The 18,342-nt window shown below is 35.2% G+C and overlaps 1 protein-coding gene across 2 annotated transcripts; it reads right to left on the bottom strand.

The window, feature by feature from the left end:
• Positions 1–599: 599 nt before the first annotated feature.
• On the bottom strand, positions 600–17,908 carry ttc38 (tetratricopeptide repeat domain 38). 2 transcript variants are annotated; one of them, XM_078791117.1, is made up of 14 exons: positions 17,698–17,908; positions 17,433–17,510; positions 17,191–17,272; positions 14,540–14,711; positions 11,609–11,782; positions 11,340–11,415; positions 9,895–10,014; positions 9,748–9,807; positions 9,433–9,471; positions 6,669–6,750; positions 4,630–4,795; positions 1,426–1,585; positions 1,159–1,232; positions 600–944 (listed from the first exon to the last, which is right to left on the bottom strand). In XM_078791117.1, the coding sequence occupies exons 1-14, from the start codon at positions 17,725–17,727 to the stop codon at positions 857–859; spliced, it is 1,401 nt and encodes a 466-aa protein (XP_078647243.1). In that variant the 5' UTR covers positions 17,728–17,908; the 3' UTR covers positions 600–856. The 2 variants fall into 2 exon arrangements, with proteins under 2 accessions (XP_078647243.1, XP_078647244.1); XM_078791118.1 differs by lacking the exon at positions 11,609–11,782 and having other exon boundaries at positions 601–944; positions 17,698–17,903.
• Positions 17,909–18,342: the final 434 nt, after the last annotated feature.

Here is an 18,342-nt window from a genome sequence, read left to right on the forward strand (position 1 = left end):
GAAAAAAACATACATAAGTCGCTCCAGAGTATAAGTCACACAAGGCCAAAAATGCATAATTAGGTAGAAAAAAAACATACATAAGTTGCACAAGGCCAAAAATGCATAATTAGGTAAAAAAAAAAAAACATACATAAGTCGCTCCGGAGTATAAGTCGCACAAGGTCAAAAATGCATAATTAGGTAAAACAAAACATAGATAAATCGCTCCAGATAATAAGTCGCACATCGTTAAAAATGCATAATTAGGTAGAAAAAAACATACATAAGTCACACCGGCGTATAAGTCACACAAGGTCAAAATGCATAATTAGGTAGAAAAAAACATACATAAGTCGCTCCAAAGTATAAGTCGCACAAGGCTAAAAATGCATAATTTGGCAGAAAAAAAAACATACATAAGTCGCTCCAGAGTATAAGTCGCACAAGGCTAAAAATGCATAATTACGTAGAAAAAAACATACATAAGTCGCTCCAGAGTATAAGTCACACAAGGTCAAAAATGCATAATTATGTAGAAAAAAACATACATAAGTCGCACAAGGCCAAAAATGCATAATTGCGTAGAAAAAAACATACATAAGTCGCACTGGAGTATAAGTCGCATTTTTTGGGGGTAATTTATTTTCCAAACTACTTGACCAAAACAGACATTACGTCCTCTTGGAAGGCAAGTTCTAACAATAAAAGAACATGCTAACATATGCTAACACAATGGTTATACGTAGAGCTACACATAAAATAAGCATGAACAGAAAAGGTGCCTAGTGCTTATAGAACATAAACACTTTTTTTCATGAATAAGTTGCTCTGGAGTATAAGTTGCAGGAACAGCCAACCTGTGAAAAAAAACCGTCTAGCTGTGCAGCGCCATGGCTCTCCGCATCAGGCGATCAGTCAGGGGGGAGTTTGGCCTCAGCGCTTCACGCTCCACTAGAAGACATCTATTGGAATCGAACACAACTCTGATTCAGAGAGACGAGAATCCGACAAGACGATAATCAACGGGGACATGACACGATAGCATAAATCCTCTTAGGTATGCACACGGGAACGCTAACGTGTCGTATTTTCTTTTTTCCATTATCGCTCCATAATCTCTCGGCATTCCGATAAAGGAAGACTACATCGTATGTGGAACACCTTACGGCGCGTTACCTTCCGAGTCTCTGGTGGTGCTTATCGTCCGATTTCAAGGCCGCGTGAATAAGCAGTTGATTGAAGACGTCTCTCTGCAAACAAGAGCCGTTACTAAGCAGAAGAAGTATTTCGACGCAACATATACACGGTACAAGTACAAGTACAAGTACAAGTACACGGTCACCTCCGGGGACGCGGAAGCACCATCAGCATCCATCACGGGGATTCATTATTCATGGCCGTGACCTCGACAAACCCCCACGCCGTCCGGTTTTATGGTCTCACCTGAGCATCGCTGCCCCCCATCTCCACCATGCGGTAGCGTACGGGGTACATCAACTCCACCGCTTGACCGTAATTTCCTCCTTGGTATTCCATCAAGGCCTGACAAACGGGCACGCCTACAGGTCCTGCTAGCTCGTGCTGGTAATTGTCGCCCGGCGTCCTGCAAGAGAACAACAACGGTTTAACAACGTTTTGGGAGGAAGTTGTCAGGCATGCCCATCGGCGGTGTAGTGCATCAACTGTGATATGACCAGAAACTCATTCGACCATTCATTCGAACTTCATGGATAAACATGTCATGCTGGCTTCATCGGCTACTCCAAATTGGGTAGATGGATGGATGGATGGTTGGATTGGGTGGATGGATGGATGAGTGGGTGGATTGATGAGTGGGTGGATTGGATGGATGGGTGGATTGGATGGATGGACAAGAGGGTGGATGGATGGGTGGATGAGTGGGTGGATGGATGGGTGGATGAGTGGGTGGATGGATGGGTGGATGAGTGGGTGGATGGATGGATGAGTTGGTAGATGAGTGGGTGGGTGGGTGGATGGATGGATGGGTGGGTGGATGAGTAGGTGGATGAGTAGATGGATGATTGGATGGATGGATGCATAGATGGGTGAATGATGGATGGATAGATGGATGCGTGGGTGGATTGATGAGTGGGTGGATGGATGGGTGGGTGGATTGGATGGATGGGTGGACGGACTTTGGATGGATGGGTGGATAAGAGGGTGGATGAATGGATGGGTGGATGAGTTGGTAGATGAGTGGGTGGGTGGATGGATGTATGGATAGATGGATGGGTGGATGGATGCGTAGATGGGTGAATGAGTGGGTGGATGATGGATGGATAGATGGATGCGTGGGTGGATTGGATGGATGGGTGGATGGACTTTGGATGGATGGGTGGATGAGAGGGTGGATGGATGGATGGGTGGATGAGTGGGTGGGTGGAGGGATGGATGAGTGGGTGGATGAGTAGATGGATGATTGGATGGATGGATGCGTAGATGGGTGAATGAGTGGGTGGATGGATGAGTGGGTGGATGGATAGATGGATGGATGGATGCGTGGGTGGATGGATGGCTGGATGAGTAGATGGATGATTGGATGGATGGATGCGTAGATGGATGGGTGAATGAGTGGATGGATGGGTGGGTGGATTGGATGGATGAATGGATGAGTGGGTGGATGGATGATAGATGGATTGGTGAATGGATAGATGGATGGGTGGATGAGTGGATGGCTGATTGGATGGATGGATGCGTAGATGGGTGGAAGGATGGATACAACACTATACTCTACTTGGTGGAAATGTGGACAGGTATCACTCAATCTGTCCACCACTCCATCACTGTTATGTTGACAATTCCTTCCAAAATGGGGGGGGGGGGCTGGATTTGGACCGATCTTAGAAAGGAATCCACCACACTGAAAGTTCCAAGATTCCTTTCTCCGATGCGGCTTTTGTGGATTATGCTAACAAGTCAGCGCCTTTGACTGTAGCATTACTGCTAAGCAAGGATTATGTAAAAGTCACATGAATACAATACATGAGTGATGGCTACAAATCAATGCCATGTGTGGACATTCTGTAAGTAAAAGCAGAGTGGAGGGCATCCATCTCTCACCTAGGAATAGACCTTCAATCTTTTAAGAGCTGCCACCCACTCAATCCCCCCCCCCCCCCCTTCCCACTTATATAACCGTGGAAGACATGACAATTCCAAGAAGCGGTTGCAGAAAGTCGCCTTTCTGTGGGTTTTCCCAAGGACAAAAATGGAAAACGACTGTCTGTGGACGGGTTGCCAGAACGCATTACACTGTAACCGCTACGCCCTGGGGTGGGGGCGGGGGCAGGGGCGACGGGGGGACGCAGCTGCTGGTGCAACATCTGCAAAGACCCTGCTTAGTGAAATGGACTGCTGCTCTCCATTTTGTCGGTCTGCATCATTCTACATCTGGGGTCTCAAACACGCGGCCCGCGGGCCAAATGTGGTCCGCAGGACACTAGTTTGAGGCCCCCCGCCTTGATATGAAATTTTAATGTTAGTGCGGCCTGCGCGAGTTTGATATGGATACTGTATGGCAGGGGTCTCAAACACGCGGCCCGCGGGCCAAATGTGGCCCGCAGGACACAAGTTTGAGGCCCCCCGCCTTGGTATGAAATTTTAATGTTAGTGCGACCCGCGCAAGTTTGATATGGATGCTGTATGGCAGGGGTCTCAAACACGCGGCCCGCGGGCCAAATGTGGCCCGCAGGACACTAGTTTGAGGCCCCCCGCCTTGATATGAAAGTTTAATGTTAGTGCGGCCCGCGCGAGTTTGATATGGATGCTGTATGACAGGGGTCTCAAACACGTGGCCCGCGGGCCAAACGTGGCCCGCAGGACACAAGTTTGAGGCCCCCTGCCTTGATATGAAAGTTTAATGTTAGTGCGGCCTGTGCGAGTTTGATATGGATGCTGTATAGCAGGGGTCTCAAACACGCTGCCCGCGGGCCAAATGTGGCCCGCAGGACACTAGTTTGAGGCCCCCGCCTTGATATGAAATTTTAATGTTAGTGCGGCCTGCGCAAGTTTGATACGGATGCTGTATGACAGGGGTCTCAAACACGCGGCCCGCGGGCCAAATGTGGCCCGCAGGACACTAGTTTGAGGCCCCCGCCTTGATATGAAATTTTAATGTTAGTGTGGCCTGTGCGAGTTTGATATGGATGCTGTATAGCAGGGGTCTCAAACATGCGGCCCGCGGGCCAAATGTGGCCCGCAGGACACTAGTCTGAGGCCCCCCGCCTTGGTATGAAATTTTAATGTTAGTGCGACCCGCGCAAGTTTGATATGGATGCTGTATGACAGGGGTCTAAAAGACGCGGCCCGCGGGCCATATGTGGCCCGCAGGACACTAGTTTGAGGCCCCCGCCTTGATATGAAGTTTAAAGTTTGATATGGATGCTGTATGGTATCATGTACCCAGAAAAAATTATTACGTTTGATTAATGTTCATGTTAAAGGTTAAATAACTTAATAGTTATCCTCCCTATCCGTGTGGAAGTGGTAAGTTTTTGGCTATTTAAGTTTAAAGGAAATAACTTGGAGTTAAGTGTAAAATGAGTTTGAGACCCCTGTCCTACATGGTCTGTTTTACATAAAGCCCTGTGGTTCTTACGTAAGGCCATGAAATGGTGCAGAAATTACTTAGCCAATTCCTGGAGGCCTTCCAGTAGACGCTGAGAAGCTCCGGTCTCTTTGGCTCCCAGGGACGCCATGAGGAAGTGGAGGTCGTTAAACAGGGTCACGTGGTCGTCGGTGTGCGGCAGTGTCACCTGGAGCATCTCTCGCCAGCGGTCCTTCACGCACACGCCTGCATTTAGATGCATTTTCAGCTGTATGAATGTGATGCATTGTTATTAATATATTACGCTGAAGGCTGACAAAAAACATCTACTGTGGAATTGAACCCCGGTCTCACTAGCTGTGAGCCGTGCAGCCTCCTTCATAAAACGCCAGAGTAAATTCCTCCAAAATTTTCGGCCCACTCATCTTAGCGGAATTGTTGTCGTTCCACAGCATCTCCATAGGATCCAGTCAGGACTTTTGACAAAGCCGCAGACCATCACACTACCTCCACCATATTTTACCGTTGCTATGATGTTCTTTTCCTGAAACGCAACTTCATCATGCTTCCATTTATCACAGAAAGTCTTCCAGGTCCTGGAGGCAGCAAAACAACCCCAGACCATCACACTACCTCCACCATATTTTACCGTTGCTATGATGTTCTTTTTCTGAAACGCAACTTCATCATGCTTCCATTTATCACAGAAAGTCTTCCAGGTCCTGGAGGCAGCAAAACAACCCCAGACCATCACACTACCTCCACCATATTTTACCGTTGCTATGATGTTCTTTTTCTGAAACGCAACTTCATCATGCTTCCATTTATCACAGCAAGTCTTCCAGGTCCTGGAGGCAGCAAAACAACTCCAGACCATCACACTACCTCCACCATATTTTACCGTTGCTATGATGTTCTTTTTCTGAAACGCAACTTCATCATGCTTCCATTTATCACAGAAAGTCTTCCAGGTACTGGAGGCAGCAAAACAACCCCAGACCATCATACTACCGCCACCATATTTTACCGTTGCTATGATGTTCTTTTCCTGAAACGCAACTTCATCATGCTTCCATTTATCACAGAAAGTCTTCCAGGTCCTGGAGGCAGCAAAACAACCCCAGACCATCACACTACCTCCACCATATTTTACCGTTGCTATGATGTTCTTTTCCTGAAACGCAACTTCATCATGCTTCCATTTATCACAGAAAGTCTTCCAGGTCCTGGAGGCAGCAAAACAACCCCAGACCATCATACTACCTCCACCATATTTTACCGTTGCTATGATGTTCTTCTTCTGAAACGCAACTTCATCATGCTTCCATTTATCACAGCAAGTCTTCCAGGTCCTGGAGGCAGCAAAACAAACCCAGACCATCACACTACCTCCACCATATTTTACCGTTGCTATGATGTTCCTTTTCTGAAACGCAACTTCATCATGCTTCCATTTATCACAGCAAGTCTTCCAGGTCCTGGAGGCAGCAAAACAACCCCAGACCATCACACTACCTCCACCATATTTTACCGTTGCTATGATGTTCTTTTTCTGAAACGCAACTTCATCATGCTTCCATTTATCACAGAAAGTCTTCCAGGTCGTGGAGGCAGCAAAACAACCCCAGACCATTACACTACCTCCACCATATTTTACCGTTGCTATGATGGTCTTTTTCTGAAACGGAACTTTTCACCAGAGTATTTTTCCAAAGGTCTTGGGCATCATCAAGATTTTTGGAAAAATTGAGATGAGCCTTTTTGTTTTGGTCTTGGAACTCTTCCATGCAGGCCATTTTTTTCCAGTGTCTTTCTTATGGTGAAGTCATTAACTGAGGCGAGCGAGACCTGCATTTTTTTTAGATGTTGTTGTGGGTCTTTTGTAAATTATTAAAGTAGACCGCGCAACCTTTGATTTTTTTTTCAGTATGGCGCAATCGGTGGACAAAGTTTGGGCACCCCTGCTGTCCTTTTGATGTAGCTATCACATTAAGTTCTAGTTGACATGCTGTATTCATTTTGAGTTGACTATCTCTGTGTTGTATGTATGTTTTAACCACATACGTACATAAGAGGTTGTAGCATGTAATCATACATTTAGAAAAAACATGCGTCTTACCCTCCATTTCCAACCTGCTGAGAAGTGAGCTGCTGTCCACCACGTCCAACATGGATCCCGTGGCCTTGCAACGTTTGAATATCTGTGGCACGTTTAACATTTGTCGTTATTTTCATCACAAAACATTGACGCAATTAAATGTATGTTGCACACGGAGAAGCGAAACATCATGCAGGGACCTTCTGTTGGAACCCCCCCCATGAGATTCCTTAAGCATTCATGAGTTTCATCTGAGACGAACTGCTGTTACATTATGAAATGTTCTTGTAAGGTACAGGACTTAAAAGAGCATGACATTTGTTTTATCTATTCTTGGAATGTCTACATGAAATAATTATCATCTCTGGCAGGTTATATAGAAAATGAAAATGTACTACTTTTTTTTATCATAAATTTAGAACATTATTTCTTGTAAATGTAGTACTTTTTTATCATAAATTGATTTGGCTTTATTCGTGTAAATTAACACATTTTTCCTCATAAATTTACAACTTTATTTCTTGTAAATAGGCATTTTTTAATCATAAATTCAGCATTTTTTTCCTTGTAAATTTACAACTTTATTTCTCCTAAACTGACACATTTTTTCTCATATATTTACTACATTATTCTCATAAATTTACTACTTTTTTCTCATAAATTAAACATTATTTCTTGTAAATGTACAACTTTTTTAATCATAAATTTATGACTTTATTCATGTGAATTTACATCCTTTTCCTCATAAATTTACAACTTTATTTCTTGTAAATAGACAACTTTTTTCTTATAAATTCAGTATTTTTTCCGTGTAAATGTACAACTTTATTTCTCCTAAACTGACACCTTTTTTCTCATATATTTATGACATTATTCTCGTAAATTTACTATTTTTTTCTCATAAATTAAACATTACTTCTTGTAAATGTACAACTTTTTAAAATCATAAATTTATGGCTTTATTCATGTAAATTTACAACTTTATTTCTTGTAAATAGACAACTTTTTTTCTCATAAATTCAGCATTTTTTTCCTTGTAAATTTACAACTTTATTTCTCCTAAACCGACACCTTTTTTCTCATATATTTATAACATTATTCTCATAAATTTACTACTTTTTTCTCATAAATTAAACATTTTTTCTTGTAAATGTACAACTTTTTAAATCATAAATTTATGACTTTATTCATGTAAATTTACAACTTTATTTCTTGTAAATAGACAACTTTTTTTCTCATAAATTCAGCATTTTTTCCTTGTAAATTTACAACTTTATTTCTCCTAAACCGACACCTTTTTCTCATATATTTACAACATTATTCCCATAAATTTAGTACTTTTTTTCTCATAAATTCAGCATTTTTTCCTTGTAAATTTACAACTTTATTTCTCCTAAACCGACACCTTTTTTCTCATATATTTACAACATTATTCTCATAAATTTACTACTTTTTTCTCATATATTTACAACATTATTCTCATAAATTTACAACTTTTTTCTCATATATTTACAACATTATTCTCATAAATTTACTACTTTTTTCTCATATATTTACAACATTATTCTCATAAATTTACTACTTTTTTCTCATATATTTACAACATTATTCTCATAAATTTACAACTTTTTTCTCATATATTTACAACATTATTCTCATAAATTTACTACTTTTTTCTCATATATTTACAACATTATTCTCATAAATTTACTACTTTTTTCTCATATATTTACATTATTCTCATAAATTTACAACTTTTTTCTCATATATTTACAACATTATTCTCATAAATTTACAACTTTTTTCTCATATATTTACAACATTATTCTCATAAATTTACTACTTTTTTCTCATATATTTACAACATTATTCTCATAAATTTACTACTTTTTTCTCATATATTTACAACATTATTCTCATAAATTTACTACTTTTTTCTCATATATTTACAACATTATTCTCATAAATTTACTACTTTTTTCTCATATATTTACAACATTATTCTCATAAATTTACTACTTTTTTCTCATATATTTACAACATTATTCTCATAAATTTACTACTTTTTTCTCATATATTTACAACATTATTCTCATAAATTTACTACTTTTTTCTCATATATTTACAACATTATTCTCATAAATTTACTACTTTTTTTCTCATATATTTACAACATTATTCTCATAAATTTACTACTTTTTTCTCATATATTTACAACATTATTCTCATAAATTTACTACTTTTTTCTCATTTACAACATTATTCTCATAAATTTACTACTTTTTTCTCATATATTTACGACATTATTCTCGTATAGTTACTACTTTTTTCTCCTAAATTTACAACATTATTTCTTGTAAATGTACAACTTTTTTCATCATAAATTTATGACTTTATTCATGTAAATTTGCACCTTTTTCCTCATAAATTTACAACTATGGTCACAAATGCACAACCTTCAAAATGTCCAACTTTATTGTTATAAATGTGCTACTTTTGTCGTAAATTTCTGACGTTTTTTTTCCAGAAATTGAAAATCCTTTCACCAACTCCTGCATTCGTGACGTGACATAAGTTATAATGCGATTTCGTCAGATGAGAACAGGATGGAAAAATGCAATCCATGTCGGGATTGAACCACGCAGGTTAGGTTATTAAACTCAATTCGAGGGGGTAAAACACCCTGCGGTGCATTCGCACATACACTCAGTATGCATCGGGTGCGGCCTTTTTTTTTTTTTTGCTTCATAATGGAATGGAAAAAAGTGTAAATAAATAAACTAACCTCAGAATCAAATATTTGCAGCGCAGCCTCATATTGCCCCTGTGGAGAGCGCGGGAGGGAGCGGGGGGGTGGGAATGGGAGGGGGTATGGGGGGGGTGACAAAGACAAATTGAAATAACATCAGACTGGAGATACGCTAGCTTGGTAAGATTGTGTAGCACAGATGCAAACATAAATTAATCCTGCAATATAATCAACAGCGGACTTGAAAATTACCCGGGAGGAAAACCGATCATGAATACAACTTCCAAAAAAAAAAAAAAAAAAATTCCACAGCCGGAATGTGTGGAAAACTCGTTACTGTGTATTATTTACCTTCTCGATGAAGTACAGCGCCCAGTGCCAATAGTTGTGACTGGCGAGCATGTCAGAAACCTGCAATGACACCAGCGTTCTTTAAATGACCTTCACCCAAGGTCGCCGTGCACAAAACCGGAACTCTTCCGGTCGGGTGTTTTGTACCCGCCAGTCTTTCTCTCGGCTTTCCATGAACTTCAAGCCCTTGTCCGCCTCCGCTTTCATCTCATAGACATGGGCGACGGAATGCACGGACCACGCGTCGTCTGGAACCAGAGCCAGGCCCTAGCCGACATGGGTGGGAAAATGAATCCACAAATCAATCCAAATCATTTGTTCACTTCCTGCTTTCCTAATATAGTTGAATTAAATTAAATTTTAATTTACAATCAGTAACTGTTACATTTGTTCACTTCCTGCTTTCCTAATATATTATTTTTATTAATTTTTATTTTTATTATTTTTTAAAAATTTTAATTAGTGTTTTAATTATATTTTATAATTTATTAAATATAATATAATAATAATAATATATAATAATAATAAATATATAATATATTTATAATGTTTTTTTTCATTTATTTTTTTTTCTGCAGGGGTGCTGGAGCCTATCCCAGCTGTCTTCGGGTGAGCGAGATTAACACCTTTTTCCTCGTAAATTTACAACCTTCAAAATGTCCAACTTTATTGTTACAAATTTACTACTTTTGTTGTAAATTTCGGACTTTTTTCTCCTAAATTTATGACTTAATTCTCGTGAATTTTATTCTCATAAATATAAAAAAAATATATATTTTTTGTAAATTCATGACTTTATTATGAATTAAATTACATTTTTTTGTTTGTTTTGGACCTCTGAACCCAGCAGTCTCAAGCAAAAGAGCAATTTTTATTTATTTTATTTTTATTTTTGTCACATACCGAAGTACGAGGTGATATGAGTCTTGAACCAGTCATGATGTGCTATATACATATAACACTATATTGACAGTTACTATGGTAACCATTATGTCATTTTCTATGCTAGGACTACGTTATGCTAGCCTCGTACTTCGGTACGTGACAAAAATTTGTTTTTTAAAAAAATAAATTAATTAATTAAATAATAATTTTATTTATTTATTTATTAATTTAATGTAATAATAATTCAATTTAATGTAATAATAATTTAATTTAATAAAAAAATAAAAATTAAAACAAAAAAATTATAAAATTATATTATGAAAGCAGGAAGTGAACAAATGTAACAGTTACTGATTGTAAAAGTACCAGATGGATTTAATAAGCTTTGCTTCTTCCTACTCCTTTTGGACATGTGGAACTGGGAACTGATTATGGGATGCACTATTTTGACGTAAAACAGCCATCTTTTGTGTTGTTTATGTTGTGGCATAAATGTTTTGGTTAAAGTACAGTATATGCGGCCATATTTGTGTCAGAGTTACGCTTCAGTCCAAGTCCTCTAAAATGGCCGCTACTGGAGGGGATGTCCCCAAACGGATGGTATGCATGACTGGAAATGAAATATGAAAGCAACGTGACACTAATGGCCGCCGCCGAATGGCGCCGACTGTACAAAAGAACCCGAAGGATGAAGACGACCATCTCACCTCCATCGCTACTTTCTCAGCCTGGTCATAGAATCGGGTCTCCATCAGACCAAAGGAATACAGTCCTTTCAGGTAGCTTAGAGCAAAGGAATGAAATGACAGCAAATAAGATTATCAAGCATATATCCGTCTGTCGGGTCTGGTGCTTGTGTGTCTTGCTGAGCATTATGGTAACATTACCAACAGAGTGACCCCTGTAGAATAATAATATGTTTAATATGCCTCATATTTACTTTTGACTTCATTTTTTGGGTGCAACTGGAGCTCACCTGGACAAAGGGAAGTGAGGCTTCCAGTGAGGCAGCACTCGAGCAACGGAGTCCCTCATCTGGATTTTGGCGCCCATGTAGAAGTAGCCATCGTGGGCGAACTTGAGGGCGAGGAAGTCAGTGGGATGATCCACCAGGATTTCTTCCCAAACGTCACATGCTTTTGGAAAATTCCTACACAAAGCATGAGTCAGCGTTAAAAATAGAAAAGAAAAACAAGTGAGTCAGGATTCAAATATGGAGCATTTGTTATTTATCATATAAAATCAGGGAAATTATTAAAAAACCTGATATGAATTATGTCGGGAAAACAAATCACCCATTCATTCATATCAACGCCGCTGCTCATAAAAATATTTTTTATGGCATCATTCAAATGAAAACCATAAAAATCGATGCCCATGTTAGCGTCGGCACGGGCTAATAAACAATAAAAAAATAAACTAATAAACTTAATACGTCCAAATATAAACTGATGTTTCACCACAAGACAAAACATCACAAGACAAGCATTTCACAAAAAAAATGAAAAAAATGTTGTTCATGGATTTCTGATCAAAACATGTTTTTATTTTTGGGGAAAAACCCGACATTTTGTGCTCATCATCTCCGGAATTAGAGCGTTTATTGCTAGCAACCACATCTCATTTGCTCTGCATCGGAAAAGTTGATAAAATGGTATTTATACAATATCCCTCACTCACGGTGCAACAAAAAATAACAGGTAATGTGGGTATAAACTTGTAATATTGTTAGAAAAAAATTTGTTGAAATATTAAAAAATAAAAATATTATGTTGTGAAAAATTAACATTGCGGAAAAAGTTACAAAAATTAAGTCAAAATATTATGGAAAAAATTAACAAGAATTAATAAGCTAAGATTAACAAGACTAAAGTTGAAATATAAATACAAAAACAGCAGCAATTTTACAAGAATAAAGTCAAAATATTAGATAAGAAACAAGAAAAAAAAATTTAGGAGGATATTTCTATATTTTGTATATTTGTATAACCCAAATAAATGTTGTTGGGTTGACGTAGGGAAAGCACAATGTGGATATAAACTAGTAATATTGTTGGAAAAAATTTGTTTAAATATTAAAAAAGAAAAATATTATGCTATGAAAATTAACATTGTGGAAAAATTACAAAAATTAAGTCAAAATATTATGGAAAAAAGGTGTTCATCATGAGAAGATTAACAAGAAAAAAAAGTTGAAATAGTTGCAAAAACCTGACAGCAAAATTAAAAAAAAAAACTAATTCTACAAGAATAAAGTAAAAATATTAAGATAAGAAACAAGAAAAAAAATTGTTGAAATATTAAAGAAGAAAAATATTATGTTATGAAAAATAACATTGTGAAAAATTACAAAAATTAAGTCAAAATATTATGGAAAAACGGTTGAAATAGTTGCAAAAACCTGACAGCAATTTTTTTTTTAAAAACTGTAATTTTACAAAAATAAAGTAAAAATATTAAGATAAGAAACTTGAAAAAAATTTGTTGAAATATTAAAGAAGAAAAACAATATGTTATGAAAAATAACATTGTGGAAAAAATACAAAAATTAAGTCAAAATATTATGGAAAAAAGGTGTTAATCATGAGAAGAAGATTAACAAGAGGAAAGTTAAAATAGTTGCAAAAACCTGACAGCAAAATGTTTTTTTTTTAACTGTAATTTTACAAGAATAAAGTAAAAATATTAAGATAATAAACTTGAAAAAAAATTCTTGAAATAATAAAGAAGAAAAATATTATGTTATGAAAAATAACATTGTGGAAAAAGTTACAAAAATTAAGTCAAAATATTATGGAAAAACGGGTGTTAATCATGAGAAGAAGATTAACAAGAGGAAAGTTAAAATAGTTGCAAAAACCTGACTGCAAAATAAAAAAAAAAAACAGTAATTTTACAAGAATAAAGTAAAAATATTAAGATAAGAAACTTGAAAAAAATTTGTTGAAATATTAAAGAAGAAAAAAAAATATGTTATGAAAAATAACATTGTGGAAAAAGTTACAAAAAAAGGTTCTAATCATGAGAAGAAGATTAACAAGAGGAAAGTTAAAATAGTTGCAAAAACCTGACTGCAAAATAAAAAAAAAAAAAAACAACGGTAATTTTACAAGAATAAAAAAATAATAATAATAATCTTTTTAAATAAATAAATAAAAATATTAAGATAAGAAACAAGAAAAAAAGAATTTCAGAAGGATAATCTCTAAATATCGCTAGGGAAATAGCAGTAGTAGCAGAAGTAACATTGAGCTGAAAAAACAAATAAGTCAAAGTATTTGTATAATTTGTATATTTGTATAACCTAGATAAATGTTATTAGGTTGGCATGAAAGAGAGAGTGGCGTCATTGTGTCATTATTACACCGTTGTTTTATTTGCACTAAACAATTCATTAAAGAGTTCAATCTTTGTATCTCCGAAGCCTTAAAAGAACAGTACAGCTGAATGTCGTCAGCAAACAGATGGTAGGAGACATCATCAAAATCCTGGATAATCTTTCCTAGAGGGAGAACAAAATCGGACCCAAAACAGAGCCCTGAGGTACTCCAAACAACAGATCAGCAGAGTCAGATCGGATCTGGTTAACTGAGACACTAAAACTCCTGTCTACCTGCGATCTAACCACAGGAAGCACAGGCTGAAGTGTAGGGAGCAGATCAAATAAGACACAAATGGACATCTTCCACACAAAGGTTGGCAACATTAAGGCCAAGTGAAAACACTAAGTCGAGAACATGACCTTTTTGATGTGTAGCGACGGAGACATGTTGCTCAAAATTAAAAGTTTCAGTCATTGTTAATAGTTCCATTGCTTGGCTAGATGTGCTGTCATCAACATGCAAGTTAAAATCTCCCAGGATTAAAACATTTTCCAACTTAATTATTGAAGATAATATGAGCTTACCCAAGTGAGAACAACTCCATGGCCTTCACGTGGAGCTTCTCCCGCTGCGTGATGTTCTGGCAGGTGGCCAGCTCCACGGTCTTCTTCACGGCGCTGGCCAGGCGTTGGTTCAGGCGGGGGGAGCTGGCCGTTCCCATCAGCTCCATGCCTGTGCTCATCACATGGCCCATGACTGCAGGGGGACGCATCATCATCATCATCATCATATTTGCACTGCTTCCATTGGATGATTCATACTCATGTTATTAAAAATGATATTAGAACCAAAAAAAACCAGAGTACCCAGAGAAAACTCACATATTTATATTTATATTTATATATTTTTTTTCTCATAAATTCAGCATTTTTTCCTTGTAAACCGACACCTTTTTTCTCATATATTTACAACATTATTCTCATAAATTTACTACTTTTTTCTCATATATTTACAACATTATTCTCATAAATTTACTACTTTTTTCTCATATATTTACAACATTATTCTCATAAATTTACTACTTTTTTCTCATATATTTACAACATTATTCTCATAAATTTACTACTTTTTTCTCATATATTTACAACATTATTCTCATAAATTTACTACTTTTTTCTCATAAATTAAACAATTTACAATTGTATTTCTCCTAAACTGACACCTTTTTTGTCATAAATTTACGGCATTTTTCTCATAAATTTACAAATTTTTGCTCATATATTTACAACTTTATTTCTTCTAAATAGACAACTTTTTTCTCATAAATTCAGCATTTTTTCCTTGTAAACCGACACCTTTTTTCTCATATATTTACAACATTATTCTCATAAATTTACTACTTTTTTCTCATATATTTACAACATTATTCTCATTAATTTACTACTTTTTTCTCATATATTTACAACATTATTCTCATAAATTTACTACTTTTTTCTCATAAATTTACAACATTATTCTCATAAATTTACTACTTTTTTCTCATAAATTAAACAATTTACAATTGTATTTCTCCTAAACTGACACCTTTTTTGTCATAAATTTACGACATTTTTCTCATAAATTTAAAATTTTTTGCTCATATATTTACAACTTTATTTCTTGTAAATAGACAACTTTTTTTCATAAATTTGGAATTTTTTTCCTTGTAAATTTACAACTTTTTTAATCATAAATTTATGACTTATTCATGTAAATTTACAACTTTATTTCTTCTAAATAGACAACTTTTTTCTCATAAATTCAGCATTTTTCCTTGTAAACCGACACCTTTTTTCTCATATATTTACAACATTATTCTCATAAATTTACTACTTTTTTCTCATATATTTACAACATTATTCTCATGAATTTACTACTTTTTTCTCATAAATTTACAACATTATTTCTTGTAAATAGACAACTTTTTTTCTCATTAATTGATTTGACTTCATTCATTTAAATTTACACCTTTTTCCTCATAAATTTACAACTTTATTTCTTGTAAATAGACAACTTTTTTCTCATAAATTTAGCATTTTTTTCTTGTAAATTTACAACTTTTTTTCCTCCTAAACTGACACCTTTTTTCCTCATATATTTACAACATTATTCTCCTGAATTTACAACTTTATTGTTGTAAATATGCTACTTTTGTCGAAAATTTCTGACTTTTTTTCCATAAATTTATGACTTAATTCTTGTAAACAGACAACTTTATTCTCATAAATATACCACTCATTCAATATATTTATAATACTTTATTTCTCCTAAACTGATGCCTTTTTTCTCATATATTTACGACATTATTCTCGTAAATGTACTACTTTTTTTCCCTCATAAATGTACATTTCTTGTAAATGTACAACTTTTTTTAAAATCATAAATATACAACTTTATTGTTGTAAATGTGCTACTTTTGTCGAGAATTTCAGCAAAGACTTTTTTTTTCATAAATTTAGGACTTAATTCTCGTAAACAGACAACTTTATTCTCATAAATATACCACTCTATTTTCGTAAATTCAATATATATTTATATTTATCATTTACAGTTCCCCTTTATTATATTTATTCCTTTTAAAGTTGATAATGCCGTTTAAATGTGTGTTTAAGAAAGCTGAATCCTACTGTGTTCAGTGTTTACATTTCAATAAATATTTATATTTATTTATATTATATTATTATTTATTTATATATATTTTTTGAACTCTTTTTAAATATGTTTTTTGTGTATTTTATAGCTGATTTAATATATGGGTCAAAACCGACTCGTTTTACATTTTAAATTAAATTAAATTATTAAAGTTTTTGTAGTTTATTTTTTTAAGTTAAAGGGATTTTAATTAATTAATTAATTAATTAAGTTCAGGTCAATTTTGACCCATATATATTGTACACTTATGATTTCAGTTGTGGCTCAAAATATTGCTTTATAGTCATATTATTATTATTATTATTATTATTATTATAACCGGGTCGAAAACCGACCCTAACAATACAGTAGTCATAATTTAAAAATTAAAATAATAATAATAATTTATAAATTAAATTTCAACCAGATTTTAAAATTTTTGGGTTTTATTTTGTTGAAATAAAGTTTCCTGTCAAATTAAAAAAAAAAGCCTTCATGCAATAAATAAATATTATGTGATTTTTTTTATGCATTAAAATGGAAAACAGGTTAAGCTAATATTTACCAAAATTAGGATCGGCAGCCTTGATAGCCGAGAAGCATCCCTCCAATCCTCCAACGCTTCCAATGTTACGCCAGGTGACATACTGAAAGGGAAACCATTGAGAACAGTAAAAACACATCCATTCAAATTTTGAATGGAAACTTTATTGACACTTTTTGTTACACACCTAGCTATATAGCTATATATATATACATAACTATAGTGTTAAGGACTGGCGCCACTGTTATAAGTGTTTTCGGTACCTGAGTGAGAATAGCGTCATATAGTTTGCAAGCTTCGTTGCTGCTGGTGGACAATGGAAGACCCTCAGCCCGCCATGCCTGAAAGTGGGTAAGTAGGTGGGTCAGGTGGGGGGGGGGGCACAAAGGTTAACATCCAGTCATAAAAACTCAAGTAACAATCAACAACTTTCGCCGAGATATCAAACTATCGTGGTTTTAATGTACGAATAAATGTACATTTCTTACTCCAACATGTTAGCAAGTCCCTCAAAATGGCATCACTCACCTCACAGTCTCGGAAGCTCGAAGATTCCATGTTTTTAGCCTCCAACAGAAAGTCGCTAACTCTCGTGCACGTCCGTCAAGCTCAATATAATACCCTATTCCGGAAGTAGTCCCGGATGTCGTCATGGACCTTTCAAAGTAAATGCCCGAACACGAATGAGGCGATATTGAGTTGAGTACAACGTAATGAGCTTGTAACACTCGATCAGAACATATGGAGGATGTATTTAATAATTATTATAGTAACTAAAGTATTTTTTATCGTTTTTTCAGGATATTGAAGGTATTTGGTCAATTTTGATAGATAAAGATAAAAGCAAAAACAAAGCAAAAGATACTTAAAACGCTTTTTAAAGTAATTTCTATTTCACAACTGTCATCTGGAAATCAGAATTTTTATTTTTATTATTTATTATTATTTTTATTGCAAATGTATTATTATTATTATTATTATTTGCAACAATTCCATTTCTGCTAGTTTTTTTTCAACCATTTTCTTCTAAATTTTCTTCTCGTAATTCTGACTTTATTTCTATAATATTTTGACTTTATAATACAATATATATAATTATTATAATTATATATAATATATAATAATACAATTATAATATATATTTATTTTAACGTTTTTTATTTTTAAATTTTT

The sequence above is a fragment of the Doryrhamphus excisus genome, linkage group LG6 (assembly GCF_037039965.1).
Source record: "Doryrhamphus excisus strain RoL-2023G ecotype Guam linkage group LG6, RoL_Dexc_Guam_v1.1, whole genome shotgun sequence".
Classification (NCBI taxonomy): Eukaryota; Metazoa; Chordata; class Actinopteri; order Syngnathiformes; family Syngnathidae; genus Doryrhamphus; species Doryrhamphus excisus.

Bases quoted from the DNA above. Each gene is read 5' to 3' on its own strand.
- ttc38 (XM_078791117.1), bottom strand. From the start codon at position 17,727: ATGGAATCTTCGAGCTTCCGAGACTGTGAG. The intron at 11,783-14,539 runs GTAAGCTCATAT...TGCTTTGTGTAG, and splicing joins ATGGAGTTGTTCTCACTTGG to GAATTTTCCAAAAGCATGTG. The intron at 9,472-9,747 runs GTAAATAATACA...CGCTCTCCACAG, and splicing joins CGCTGTACTTCATCGAGAAG to GGGCAATATGAGGCTGCGCT.